At 43.1% G+C, this 15,553-nt stretch overlaps 1 protein-coding gene across 3 annotated transcripts in view; it reads right to left on the bottom strand.

The window, feature by feature from the left end:
• LOC308080143 (semaphorin-5B-like) overlaps positions 1-15,553 on the bottom strand; it is a 102,932-nt gene that overhangs the window by 17,286 nt on the left and 70,093 nt on the right. For all 3 annotated transcript variants that reach the window (XR_013932675.1, XM_080421912.1, XM_080421913.1), the window contains exons 12-16: positions 11,745-11,862; positions 10,773-10,957; positions 6,466-6,609; positions 5,779-5,926; positions 1-43 (exon numbers count right to left, since the gene is read on the bottom strand). The exon at positions 1-43 is cut by the window's left edge and continues 183 nt beyond it. Coding sequence is in view for 2 of the 3 variants with exons in the window: in XM_080421912.1 (XP_080278038.1) it covers positions 1-43; positions 5,779-5,926; positions 6,466-6,609; positions 10,773-10,957; positions 11,745-11,862 (638 nt within the window). In the remaining variant the exon portion in view is untranslated. The remainder of the gene's footprint in view (positions 44-5,778; positions 5,927-6,465; positions 6,610-10,772; positions 10,958-11,744; positions 11,863-15,553) is intronic.

A 15,553-nucleotide genomic window follows, 5' to 3' on the forward strand; every position in this document is an offset into this window, starting at 1 on the left:
GACGCACCTCCGGACAGGTCTCCAGGTTGCAGGCTTTATACTCCTGGAGGGGGGGAAAAATCTAAATCAGTAGTTCTCAAACCTTTTCTCCCAAACTCCCAAATTGACATTTGGCCGCGGACCCACATCTGAAAATGTTTTGTGCCAGGGACCCGCCAGAAGAGAAAAATTATTAACTCTCTCAGTGACAAGAGTATTTTCATAAAGTACTCCCCCAGTGCCAGAAATTTGCGTTTTTTTTTATTTTTTAATTTTGTAATTTTTCATTCAAATAAATAATCTGATTGGGTTTTTAAACCCATAATACAGTTCTACCAGTAGAGAGCAACAAATCGACACATTGATGACATTGAAATGAACGCGGGAAAAAAATGAGAACCGGAAACGGAATCTGCGTCATGAAACCGGAACCCAATGAGTCTGAAGGAGTCAGGAAGCGAAAGTGATCATGAAAAATAAACAGAATAGCGCGACCACAGTCAAAAGTAAAAACTCGGGATTTCTCGTGTTGGCACGGAGGGTACTCGGGAAAAACTTGGGATATCTCGGGGCGTGGCACTGAGAGAGTTAAAGATTTTTCAAACACTTTCAAGATTTTTTTTTTTAAATGTTAAAAAATAGCAGCGTGGCACAAAGTGACGCACTGTGAGCTTGTATATCTGCTATTTTTGAATAGCCAACGCTAAAATCTAAAATGACACAGATGCTTTCCCGGTTTTAATGGGTTAACTCAAGGCTTACTAAAGCTAAAGCGAGGTGCGAGAAGTCCACAAAAAAAGAGTCTCGCACACTGACAAATCAGAAAATGAGGCTCTTTAGGATGCTAAAATATATCTTATAATAATTTTTTTTTATTTTTGCATCCTAAGGAGCGTCATTTTTTTATTTGTCAGTGTGCGAGCCTCTTCTGTTTTTGTTTTTGTTTAGTTTTTTGGCGGGGATCACACTCACACACACAGAGGGCCAAATGCGTAAATGTCAGAGCTTGTTTATTGGAAGGTTGTTGAAGATCGATAGAATCCCTCATGTGGTTAGGTGTGAAACCTCCCCTCGGGTGCGCACCACGGTTTGCTAAAAAATATGGGGCCTCTTCCAAGTGAACCCTGGTGCGGTTCGTTTCCAGTCGTACGATATTCCGGAAACAAACTTGTTATGAATTGTAATAGATTACATGAAATGTACGCTGTGGACTGTGTAAAGTTAATAGCGTAAAAGGAAGGAAAACACAAAAAGCTCCATCTAGGCTGCATGACAAAGTAGAACAATCAACCGTGCCTGTGAGAGTACTTACTGTAGAACAACATTTACATAAGAGAGCAGTTGGATAATAGCCCATACAAATATACTGTAGACACATTTAGAATATTTAAGGAGCATTCAGATTTGTTATCCCGTATAAAATGTACGATTAAAGATGCTTATTAAAATGTATTAAATTTATGACATCCTTTGAAAAGAGAACATTTAATTTCACTCAGTACAGTGAAACTGCTGAGTGCTCATATTGTTGCTGCTGTTAATAACTACAGCTGAAAAGCAATAAAACGGCGACACAATGCATTTGATATTCCGTCATGGCTAATGTAGAATCCCCTACCACTTGACTCTGGTGCAGACTTGAGCAAACAAACAATATCTTTGAGGTGAGATGATTTGAATCCTGACTCGGGAGCTGACAGGGCTTGTAAATGACCATATACATTTTTGCCAGACCCAAAGGGTATGGCTTACATGAGGCTTTGTATCTGTTTCGTCCATACATGGCGTCCTCATTTGTCCTCCGGCCCCAAACAAAAAAAAGTTTGTGACGTCCCCTTTCGTCACGAACTATTCATGACATCATGAACTTCAGTTATAAAGTGGTTTGTAGGTGTGTAGGTGTGGTCGACCGACCGACAAAGCCTCCTGTAGGCCGACCCCCTGGGTCTGGCAAAAAAACACCAATGAAAAAAAATGAAAACGCCTTTTTCTCTCCTTTCTGTTGTTGTGGGGGAACAGCACTCCTCATTCAACTGCCCGTATATATAGAATGGACGATCGCGGGCTGGCCAACCTTTTCTCTCAGAGCGTATGAGACCCCGCTACGTCTTTTACCACGATCGGCGGGTCGATCGCTGTGAAGCATAATATTCTATGATTTGTCAAAGGTGAGTGAAGTCACTCAAAACTACACAATGTTTTTTAATGGCACTGAATAAGTTCAAATGCACCAGAATACAGGAAATGACATCTTACTGTGTACAAAAGCATCTGGGGGAGGACACCCACACTATTAAATCAATCAATTAATATTCAACCAATCGCATCTGTGTCACTTTTTGATTTGAGCTAAAAAGCATTATTTTAGCAGATCTACAGGCTCGTAGCGCGGCACCGAGTGCCGCGCTATGAGCTTGTATATCTGCTATTTTTGAATAGCCAAAGTTTAGAATAATGCTTTTTAGCTCAAATCAAAAAGTGATATAGCCAAAGTATCGTGAAAGCATCGTGAAAATGCGTGCAAATATTTGAATATATATTCTTTTAATGCGAACATTTCGAGTTCTATCAGTCATGGCTGCCAGTTCCCATCTGATGTTGTGTGGGAGTTCAGAGTGCTCCAGATCATACTGAATAACTGCTAGCTTGCATAACGTCTTCAGACTAGGACTCAGATCTAAGATAAACAGGTCATCGGACATGTTTCCTCCAAAGAGGATTATACGACATCCCACCATGCAACAGCATGGTTGGATGTCGTATAAACAGCATATGCTGCGCATTGGACCCGGACCGTTTCCCTTGGACTTGACCTCCTTCCAGGAGAAGGTCTCTGGATTGAATTTCCACACATCATTGAAGGTCTGGTCATAGTTCTTGCGACCAATTATGTAAAGCTCTCCATTGTAGGTAAAAGCTGAACGACTCCAGTGAAACTGTGCAGAAGGCGTTCTCAGCCAGCAGTTGGTCTCTGTGTCAAACACTATGATGTTGGCCCTAAGTGACCAGCCCCCAAATACAAATATCTTTGTCCCGATGATGGTGGCAGAGTGACCTGCTGAAGCAGGTGGTGCAGTGCCTCTGGTGTTAATCAAAGACCAGACCATTGTGGTGGTGTCTAACGTGTACATGTCATTAATAAATCTAGTCAGATTGTATCCTCCATGGACATACATGACCTTCCCCAAGACACAGGCTGAGTGGCCCACCCTCCCCTCTGGAACAGTCCCAGAAATCCTCGGCCTGAACCACGTGTGGGTGTCGACATCAAATGCATAAAGCACGCTGTTGCATTGCCTATAATTCATATCCCGTCCCCTCCAGATGTAGATGGTATCTTCTATCAGCACAGCAGTGTGGTCCCGGAGCATGCAGGGGACTTCAGGGGGACATTCTCCTTTTCTAGTTTTCACTGGGGGCAACGTCCTCCATCTCAGAGACACTGTGTTGAAGACGTACACGTTGATGGGATCCTTTAGAGGTTCAGATTTGGGGTAACTCCCTCCAAATGAGTACACCTTGTACCCCACTGTCACTGCAGCCCCAGTTGGTGCTTCTTTCCGATTCACTGTCCAGTGCAACATCTGACACACCAGCTGAAAAGAATAGGATCGGGAGTTCAGCTGAGGTTTGTTTGGTTGAGTGAAGACCGGCGACGGTAAATGTTCAATTAGGACTCAACCCAGATGAGATGTCTCGCTCGATGACAGCTAGAGACGGTCTCGAAAACTCCAGTGAATCACGAGTAGAGTCGACTAGAAACAGGCTGAAGAGATGTTTTCCGTTTTGGATTTAGTCAAAGCGAGTCGGTCACCGTGATACTTCAAAGACTATACCTGTGAGTGTGCTCGTCCTTTTTATACCGGGCCTAGTGGCGTGCCTGTGTCATCCCCATGATGTCACCACGACTCAGCCATAACCGTATAATATGAAGTTATTTGATTGGTTGAATATAAATGTATTGATTTAAATCAATAAATTAATGCCGACACCACCACAATGGTCTGGGCTTTGATTAACACCAGAGGCACTGCACCACCTGCTTCAGCAGGTCACTCTGCCACCATCATCGGGATGATTGGTTGAATAAAAATGTATTGGTCGGTCTTGTTGCCAGACCCAAAAGGTATGGCTTACATGAGGCTTTGTATCTGTTTCGTCCATACATGGCGTCCTCATTTGTCCTCCGGCCCCAGCCAAAAAAAAGTTTGTGACGTCCCCTTTCGTCACGAACTATTCATGACATCATGAACTTCAGGAATAAAGTGGTTTGTAGGTGTGTTACATACTAGGACTTCATTTTGGGTCTGGCAGAACCAGGTCTCCTGGTCTTGTTCTCTTACGACTTACGTCATACTCTGGGTATGACGCAAGAGCAAAATGGCTGCCATATGAAATTGGTCAACACAAAGAAAATTAATCCTGTCTTACCTATTTATATTACATATTGTCACGTGTCACGTGAATCTTGACCAATGTTAGCTTGGCTGAGACGGACACACACACGGAGGGTAAAACATACTCTCCACCAGGCCTTCGGCCTGGCGGAGACAATAACGTGGTGAGGTATATACCATGGTACATCCAATCTCATGATGTAATAACGTGGTGGAGGTATACCATGGTACATCCTATCTCATGATGTAATACTGTGGTGAGGTATATACCATGGTACATCCTATCTCATGATGTAATACTGTGGTGAGGTATATACCATGGTACATCCTATCTCATGATGTAATACTGTGGTGAGATATACCATGGTACATCCAATCTCATGATGTAATAACGTGGTGAGGTATACCATGGTACATCCTATCTCATGATGTAATACTGTGGTGAGGTATATATACCATGGTACATCCAATCTCATGATGTAATAACATCCTCCTCACGGAGAAGGCAGCCCAGGTGCTTATCCAGGCTCTCGTCATCTCCCGCCTGGACTACTGCAACTCCCTCCTTGCTGGTGCTCCGGCATCTGCCATCAGACCTCTGGAGCTGGTTCAGAAAGCTGCGGCTCGTCTGGTGTTCAACCGCCCCAAGTTCTCCCACACAACCATCCTTCTCCGTTCTCTACACTGGCTCCCCGTAGCAGCTCGCATCCAGTTCAAAACCCTGGTGCTAGCCTATAGGGCAGTGAAAGGAACAGCTCCTTCTTACCTCCGGGCTATGGTCGATGCCTACACCCCTGCCCGACCACTTCGGTCTGCCACCTCGGGGCGACTGATTGCCTCGTCACTCAAGGGTCCTTCTGGCCGATCCACACGGTCACGACTCTTTTCTGTTCTGGCCCCACAGTGGTGGAATGAACTTCCCACTGATGTTAGGACAGCAGAGTCACTGCCCATATTTCGCCGCAGGCTGAAAACCCACCTCTTCAGGAAACACTACCCTTCCTCTCTGCCTGACCTACTTGTTGTTAACTAGTTATACGAACGCTTGTTTTCTATTGTTGTATTGTTTATTGGATCTTGTTTAGTCGATACACATATTTGTTTTAGCTCATGCTCATTTGATTTAGCTATTTTGTCTCATCTGTTTAAGGAAATAGGTAGCTGATATATTGCACTTTTACCTTAGCGCTAGGTATACTCTTGGTTGCTTGTTTTTGCAGAAAATGCACTAAAGACTTCTGGTGATTAGTAGTTTTCGTTCCCTACCTATGTTGAATACACTTATTGTAAGTCGCTTTGGATAAAAGCGTCTGCTAAATGACTGTAATGTAATGTAAATGTGGTGAGATATACCATGGTACATCCTATCTCATGATGTAATACTGTGGTGAGGTATATATACCATGGTACATCCGGGGCAGCTGTTTCCGTTCTCACAGGTCCGGGTCCTGGAGTGGACCCCTCCTCCACAGTCAGCACTGCAGCGGGCCCAGGACCCCCATGCCGTCCACAACACAGGCTGGGGACACGGGACCTTCTCATTGCACAGCCTGGGGAACAAAACACAGACAGACAGACAGACAGACAGACGGTTAGGCCAGATAGAGAGGATAGAGAGAAGAAGACCCTTACTTAAAGCTGCAATCCGTAAACTTCATGTCCTACCCGGTATTTGAACCACTATTTTTCGTGTGGGAGACCACATTTCTACTGCTCTTCCGAGACGGAATCCCTGCTTGGCCAGAGGATGTATTATTATGCTTATGTGCTACAGGCAGTACTGCTCGTCAACCAATAGGTGTCCAACCAAACAGAGTAGTGAGACCACCTCCAACCACTGCAGATGTGGTAGTTATATTGTATTAACATACTCTTCCTTACAGATTGGTTCAAATAACAATGTATTTATTCAAATAAGTTCCAGATTGCAGCTTTAAACAGTACAGTGTGTACTGCTCCCACATTTGCCTCAAGATGTGACCATTGACCTTTGAATGAAGTCAAAGGTCAATGGCAAATCTTGAGCTGAGTGCAGTTTCTTTATTCGCCTCAAGATTTGGTGGGATGAAGGTTAAAAGGTGCCTCTCACCTCTCCTCTCGGCCCTGGCCCACGCAGACGCGGCCGCCGTGCCGCGGCGATGGGTTGTTGCAGGAACGCTGACGAACCTCGAAGCCGATGCCACAGCTGGTACTGCACTGGCCCCAAGATGACCATGGAGTCCAGCCTCCATTCCTGCAGGGTGGGGAAAGATAGAGAGACAGAGAGAGAGAGAGAGAGAGACAGAGACAGAGACAGAGACAGACAGAGACAGAGACAGAGAGACAGAGAGACAGAGAGACAGAGAGAGAGAAAGAGAGAAAGAGAGAAAGAGAGAAAGAGAGAAAGAGAGAAAGAGAGAAAGAGAGAAAGAGAGAAAGAGAGGGAGGGAGGGAGAGAAGGAGAAAAGGAGAGAAGAGAAGGAGAAGAGAGAGTGGAGAAAAGATAGAGCGAGAAGTAAGAGAGGAGGCATGAGAGAGGAGAGAGAAAGAAGAGAGAAGAATGAGAGAAGAAAGATAGAGAAGAGAGAGATAAAGAGCAGAGAGAAGGAGAAAGAAGAGAGAGAGGGGTTAATGGAAAAGTGAGAAGAGATAGCGAGGGCCAGGCCACGATGAGTAGGAAGGAGACAAGGAGAGAGAGTGAGAGGGAGGGAGGGAGAGAGAGAACAAGAGAACAGAGAGCAATTACACCACAGACACAGACAGATCTAGTATGATGGAATGCAGAATCGACCCATGTATTCAATACACTGAACAAGAGCAGACGGCGGGGTTGCATTCTTCCCTCTGTACACTTGTACCATACAGAGTTTAGACTCTTAACCCATTAACCCATTCAATCCAGGAACGCATCTACAAAAATCTTCTAAACTGGTTTCTGAAAAACGTATGTTGCTATATCATCAGTGGTAAACTTTTTCACGTCAAGGACCACCAAAATGATATGTATTTGGCCCCGGACCCCCATCTCAAAATAGTAGTGACTCGCTGTGAGCTTGTATATCTGCTGAAGTGGTTTAGAACCACTGTTCTAAACCACTGTTCTAAACCACTGTTCTAAACCACTGTTCTAAATCCTAAGAGATTTCAGAAAAACCTATGTTGCTATATGTAGCTAAAATGACACGACTCTATTTTATTCACCTTGAGTCCCTGCTTATAAACGAGGCCCTGATAAGTCAGCTTTGCACAAGTTTTGGACTTTACACTGGAATCGCAAGGCTGCTTTGGACATGCAAAAAGAACTGAGTAAAGGTACGAGAGGTGGAAATATATGAGGTGTTTAAATTCTCATGTATGAAATTTTGAGGTATTACAAGATAGACTTGGGTAGGATGCAGTACTTCATCTTTGGGCCTGTGGAGTGAGACAGGGGCTCAATCTCAGTTCAACGTATACATTAAAGATCTGGCTGTAATCACAGCAGTCTCCAGTCTCCACCCCCCTTGGCTTGGCTTCCCTCTGCATGAGCCGTAAGGCTGAAGTAAAGTGAGGTGAGGACCAATCATTCACCCCACACCCTAAAATCCTGTTGTGTTAATCTTACTCTCACAAACCTTTGCATCCCTATTCTGGGCATAGGCGAACATTTGACAAAAATAGTTGAATAGACGATAGACGATAACTACATAATAACTACATAAATACTAATAACTACAAGCTTGGAGATCGGCTATTTCAGAGATTTGGTGTAGAGGGAACAAGGGACGTGACAAAGTACAGACCCCTGGGGGAGCCTGGTAAAAGAGGTTTTTATAGGTTTTAAGTGGTTAAAGTGTAAAATAATAAATAAATAAATGGTCCGTTTATAATTACTAATTATAAAAGGACTAAGTATAATTAGCTACAGTAATTATAATTAGCTTAAAGCACAAAATCAAGTTTGAAAAACACAATATACCAATAAGAACTCAATTATTGCACAGTGACCACAAAGTCAGGAACCACCAAGTACAATAAATAACACCCATATATTCCTCATTTAGAGTTGGTTTATCGACCCCCTAGTTAAGGAACACGACAGACAACCGGGAATCCATCCAGGGCCTCGACAACAGCATGACAAAAACCTTTCCCCCAATTTGTCTGAGTGCCTCTTTGTCTGACAGTGTCTTGTTCTCTGATTCGATCTACGCTTCCTGTAAAAGAGCAATTCAATTTTCGCCCGCCACGCTCACTCTCACACCCTCACCACACAAGCTTTGCATGCACATTGACGGAATGTCAAATGATCCATGAGTGAACCCCCATTTCATCTCGCTTGTATTGTACATGCACAGTACATGCAGGGGAGTGGGGACTAATGACATGCTATTTGTGCACACGTTTAGCATTTCATCTAAGAAGTCTCCATTTCTGTGCTTTAAGTTTGTTGGTGAGCAAGTATCTAATTTGTTATGAAACTCTTTTTACATATGGTGCTTACTGCTTGTGCACACTTTTTTATTATCAATCAAACAATCAATCATTCAATCAATCAATCAATAAATCAATCAATCAAACTTTATTTGTATAGCACATTTCATACAGCAACTGCAACACAACGTGCTTCACAGAAAATAATGATTACTGCAATGCTAAAAAACTCTACAATTTATTTTTAAAATGTCCACAGATTCAGGGACCCATAGATCCCCCGGCAGACTATTCCAAAGTTCAGGGAAATAATAGCTAAACGCTGCTTCTCTGTACCTTTTTGTTCAAGCCTTTGGAGCAGTTACTTTACGTGACCGGTGTCAGAGGATCAGAGGACAATTTTAACAGTATGCAGTGTCCAACTCCTTCCCTATTTTCTTTATTACAGTTTAGAAAGATGGGCTGAGTGAGGCACATGGCAGAGGCCAGCTTACTTTGCATGTGGATTCAGAGAGAGGAGGTCTGAACCAGCGAACATCTGTCAGACGTCTTTGTCAGGTAATTATGGATACTTTGGTAAATTGTTGAATCCATTATCACAGTAAGGAATGACCTCTCTGAAATTATTCCTATATTACAGAGCAGTGATGAATGTGGGGCATTAAAAGAGCTGGCAGGTCATTATGTGATGCTTCCTTGGAATATTCAAAAAGGCAGTTTGAACATTGGTCAATTATTCTAAGATTTGAGTTCATTAGAGATGATTGAAATGATTGATTCGCTATACTCAAGGCAGTCAGGAGAGTCGAGAAATGTCAAGAGATTCAAGAAATATAATAGTGTAAAAGACGAGTATGTCCAATGTCCAAGATTTATTTTGTTGAATCTTTAATGCTTTATTTGAGATCTGTGTATAGAGATACAGGAAACCAAGGATAGAGAGAGGAGTGAAATGCAAGACGAGATAGCAGTAGGATTCAAACTCGGGTCTTTGCGATCATGAGGAGTATTTGGTCTGTGCACTAACTGGCTGAGCCATCAGGCATGAGCACATTTTTTTAAAGGTAAATTATAAAAAATATAAGACATACTAACTGGAGAAATTGTACTGAAATACCCCATGTCAGATGTGGACAAGATGAGAATAACAGGGAGGAAGATATTCTATTGCTGTAGGTCCTGTCCAATCACAAAGAATTAAAATTACATCATCAAAATTCTACATGCATCACTCTCATATTTTTCCTTATTGCCATTTTGTCTGCGGAGCCCCTGTGCTGCTCGCTCAGCTTTGTAATTGATAATAAAAGGGTAAAAAAGCTCAGAAAGCGGAAAACAAATGTCCTGGAACCCAAATACAGCATTATTATTATTCCACAGTGGGCCTGTTCAGCCATCACAGTAAATGCTGCCAATAAATGAGAAACAACAACAAACTCTACATAACTACACTGATCGATTATTTTGCGTTATGAAACCAGACTCAATACTGCAAAAAGGTATACATAACTAAACAATAATTGCCCCCGAAAAAGTTGCCCCAAAATGTAAAAATATTACATCAATCTTGGAGATACATTTTCAACATGTTAACCACTTAAAACGTGTACACTTATAGGGTCCACCAGGGATCTATACGCTTTTTCCTTCAATCTACGTTGCGACTTGTGGTGAGCTCGGCTATTTTCACATGTTGGCCCCAGAATAGAAATGCTAGTGTTCGTGTGGTTTAGGGGTGCAACAGTTAATGACATTCAATTCATCTATTTAATCGATTATAAGTTAATACAAAATAATTGATTAATAATCGATCCCTATTTTGTGGCATGTCGTTGTCAATCGACTTGTCAATCTGCTATTCTCACAATTTTTGCACGACAGCATGGTGTGGCTAAGTATAAAATAATGCTTAAGTGCTTAATCAATTGATTAATCAAAAAAGTTAGTAAGTAAATACTCGATAGTTGCAGCCCTAATGTGGTTAAACATGGGTGTTAACCTTACCTGGAGCAGTTAGCCACCTGGATGGTCTGGCCCTTACAGGGCGCCCCTCCACACTGAGCCACGGGGCTGTCGCACGAACGAGCACGACACATGCAGCTGCTGCTGGAGCCCTCGCCGTCGTCGTGGTTGCACGCTTTCCATGATGTCCAGGGGCTGAAGGCGCCATCCTGCGTCAGGTTCCTCACCTGCAGGGAGGCGGGGGGGGGCTTTGTTAATCCCATGGGAGAAATTCACTTTGTTTTTTCATCCAGCTGTTTGCTGCTCAGATGGTCATGATGAGCGTTTGGGGGGGGGGGGGGGGTACTTCACTGAGACATGGGCGGAACAGGAGGCGATCCAGTGACCTTCTGATTACCAGACAGCCTCTCTACACACTCATCTACAGCCACCTCGTAGCTGTAGCAGGCTGGGTTTCTGCCACATGCACACACTCCATGTTCTATGTACAGTGTTGTTTTATTTGTCGTCGTTTGAGTTTGTTATGTGTATACTGTATGTGTGCATACTATATTTAGAGCACCGTACCGTCGTCAATACGTGTCATTGTCTATTCACAGCTTCAGCCATATATCATACATCAAAATAGACCATTTTCCTGTCCATGGCTTTATTTACACGGCGTAGCTCTGCAAGAAGATAGCCGCCTCTGTGTGTGTGTGTGTGTGTGTGTGTGTGTGTGTGTGTGTGTGTGTGTGTGTGTGTGTGTGTGTGTGTGTGTGTGTGTGTGTGTGTGTGTGTGTGTCCGGAGCTAATCTCGCAAACCACTGGACTGACAGGTAGGTACTAGGGATGCCAGAAACTGATCAAAATACTTTTCAACTATTCGATCAGTTCATCATTTAGTAGTATTATTAACCTATATATTTCTGTTGTAAATGAACCGCACTATGAGCACTATTTTTTAATAGCCAAAGAAATTAAAAAATTACACAGATGCGTTCCCGGTCTTAAAGGGTTAAGTGTGCGTCTTACCGGGCACTCTGTGATGTTCTGGCTCCATTGGCTCATGTTGGAACTCTCCTCGATGGTGGTGCATCGCTTCTGCTTCCTGTCCCAGCCGCAGTAAGGGTCCCGCGCTCCAAGACAGTCCCTGTACCACCAGGGAACACAAGGTGACGTGTTATCTAACCACCATGGTTCCCAAACTTTTTTGCTCGAGACCCAAAAGAAAAAATGCATGCCTCCCCGGGGCCTAAACTAGTTAAAATAGCTGATCTACAAGCTCACAATGCGTCGCTTTGCGCAGAGTTGTGTGCTTGTAGATTGGCAATTTTCACTGCTTCTTAAACATTTGTTTTCTAATTAATGGAATTTCTTAGTTTTTTTTAAAAATGTAGGCATTATTTTTGAAAAATCACTGAGCTTTTTTTATTTGCTTTAAAAAATTAAAAATAAAAACGAACATTAACTCGCACCCCATAAAACTTTGTCCGCAACCCACTAATGAGTCCCGACCTAGTGTTTGGGAACCAGTGACTAGATTCTATTCTAGTGCACTCTGACAGATTGGTATAGATACTAGTGCTGGAATTTACCTCTGTTCTTTCCCTGCAAAGTAAGATAATTCCATCATGAAAAAAATACTCTTATAATCCAATCTACAAACACATGGTTGCAAATGAATCGTTTCATCATTACCTAAAGTGCTGTTTATATAAATATTTTAAATATTATTCCAAAGATAATTTCCAACTTGATAGATATGTAGAAAGGTAGTAAACATGGTAGACATGCGCTCATGGTACGTGCAGCAAATACTCCACCTCCCCACCCCCCTTCCCTCCTTTCCATTAAGCTGTGACTTTAATGAAGTGAAAATGAGTTGAGCCCTGCACTAGTAAACAGATTAGCCAGTCACAAGACAAACACAGTCTGGCTGCAGGGTCATTAAATCTAAACCCACACTGAGAAAGAGGTGAGCTTGTCAGAGTTCCAGGAAAAACCTCAGTTACAGTGGAGGATGGAACTTTATTGGAACAGGCACAGCTTAGCACAGCCCTGCCTTGCAACCCTGTAAAAGGGGTCTTTCTCTCTTGTGATTTGTTTATTTGTGTGTGTGTGTGCGCGTGCATGTTTGTACATGTACGCATGTGCACATAAACCTGCCTACATCTGTATATGTGTGTGTATAAAGTATGTGCATCCACCCATGTGTGCATAAGTGTGTATGTACTCTGTGTGTGTGTGTGTGTGTGTGTGTGTGTGTGTGTGTGTGTGTGTGTGTGTGTGTGTGTGTGTGTGTGTGTGTGTGTGTGTGTGCGTGTGCGTGCGCGTGTGTGTGTATACAAAAGAAAGTCTATGGTCCATCATGTACACTCCCTCTCTCTTCTCTGTCTCTGTCTACATGCATTGTAAATGTGTTTAACTTTAAAGACCAGAGCAGTGAAAACATGATGACTTAAAAAATGTTGATGTTCCATCAAGGAGGTCTGGATGTGTGATGACCCCAAGTCCTGCCATCCCCTATGGATGGTGGGACTTAAGTCTGTTTGGAAGCAATGCTGTCATAGTGGTGTCATGCAGTGACACCACTTCGCTGTTGTTGAAGTGATATGCTGCTGAGTCGCAGACACTGTCTTGACAATGCTGAGCTGCAGGCGACACCTACGACGGTAGGCTGCCAAGATGTCCATGTTGGTCGTCGCATTATAATGGCCAGATCATCCACGTAACCGTATTTTCTGGATGTTGTCAAAAATATCTTTAAAAAAATGTTGCCAGCCCATGCTGTGTGCTGTGGGTGGACCCAGCGAGTCGGAACCCGGGCAGGTTGAGGATGTCATCGTCTTCACAATGTGTCTCCTGAAGGAGGACGACTGCCCTGGTGCTCGATGGCCGGGATGGCTGCCCGATCTGATGTAGACGTTCTGTGTCTCCCCGGTCTCTTGTGCCCTAGTCTGCAAGCTGGGTGATGATTGGTGGACGACATCTGCTTCGCAAGCTGGTCTTGCACCATATCTTGCTACACTCAGGGGAGGCCACGTGAAGGCTGTCGTCTTCTCCCCCCGTGTGGCACATGTTCTTTGGGGACGTTGAGGTCTTACAGCATAAGAATGGATCTTAAATACTGCATTATTCCCAATTAAATCGGGAAGTCTGGAGCTCTCTGCTGGAACTGTTTCCCCCGCGACGCGACTCCGGATAAGTCAGTAGCCTGAAAAGCAGACCAATAATAGCTCATGCCGCTACCTGCATGAGCAGAACCACCTCCGGCCATAAACAAATGCTGCGAGAACAGTCTGCTCTCATTAAGAGTGTGAAAGTTGCAGTGTACTTAATCAAATCTATGCATGTGAATACTTGCTTGTGAAGTATTTATAAAGATCACTATTTCTATTTGTTCAAAGGAGACCGTCAGCACACAAGCAGTCGGCCTGTATTGTGCAGCTTCACCACTGAATACCACATTGTGACAAACTGCACACAGCAACTAACTGTTGATAGTTCAACTACCCAAATATAGAACAAACATGGGAAAATTCTCATTCTACTACTCTGCCACCAAAATGTGGAATGCCCTGACACTATCCATTAAAAAGATGTAAATCACTGGTTTACCACAAGAGGAGGTCAATGCAATTTCCCATAGAAAGGAGCTGTCATTCACTGCCGACGTTTTTCCTTTTTCTCCTTTGTACATATATAGTGTTTTGTATTTGTTGATGATATGTATATGTATTATTGTGTTATCTTTATATGCTATGTTGATTAATTTAATACATAGAACCACAATGGAAACAAGACCCCAGGACTTTTTTGTGTTATCATTTTAGCCTAAATGTATGACTGTACCTCGTGCTGATTACATTTCTGACTAATAAAGTATTCAATCAATCAATCAAAGATTCAACAGAGTGGCCACACTATAAAAAATTATACTGAGTATTGAAGTACTTTTGCTCCTGCTGTAAGATGAGTAAACTTGAACGGATCATGATTCTATTACTATTATTATATTAAGTGTTTCCACCTCTGAGTGCGGGAAGTCTGTTGGACCATGCCCAGAGAGGGTGTAGTAGTGGTTTTATATATTATAATGAAGCATTATGGAACCACAAGGGCCCTGCCCGGCCTTCCCGCAAATCCTACCAGAGCCTTCTCTCTTGTGGATCTCCCTCTTGGCTACTCTAAATAAAATAAAAAATCACACCCTGTGTGAAGTGGGCGGTGTCTTGCTAGCTAATCACAATACTGAATGGAGTCAACCAATCATGTACAAAAGATAAATACATGCATTGAAACACTCTTTATGATGGACGAAACCATAACTTAATCACAATTTTTTTTAAGTTATGGTTTCTTATATAGGGCTATGCACATGTGTCATGTGACACTGGCCAATCACAGTCCTGAATAGACTGTGATTGGCCAATCACGGTGCAGGGTTAGGCGGGGTACTTTTTGGCCAATCACAGCGCAGGATAATTGTACAAATTTCCAAACCTCACTTATAGGGGCGGTTTCACCGCCCAAAAATAGAAGGGGGAGAGAACTTCACACTTTTTACAGCATGGCTCTGCAAGAGCCTAGCCGTTCTGTCAGTCCAGAGCTAATCTCGCAAACCGCAGGAGTCACAAATCAGTGCCAAACGTTGAATGTTTTTTTTTCTCCACAGACTGTATATTTGAACTTTAATGCTATAATGGGAGTCAATAGGCCTGTGATCACAATTAAACCTTGCCCAAATTTGGCATCATATGTCATTAGATAAGACATCATAGATGAATGATGTCACAGATTGGCTGGTCACATGAAGTCCGAGATCCACACTGGAGCTGGGG

This window comes from Gymnoscopelus braueri, assembly GCF_963280865.1.
Source record: "Gymnoscopelus braueri genome assembly, chromosome: 24".
Classification (NCBI taxonomy): Eukaryota; Metazoa; Chordata; class Actinopteri; order Myctophiformes; family Myctophidae; genus Gymnoscopelus; species Gymnoscopelus braueri.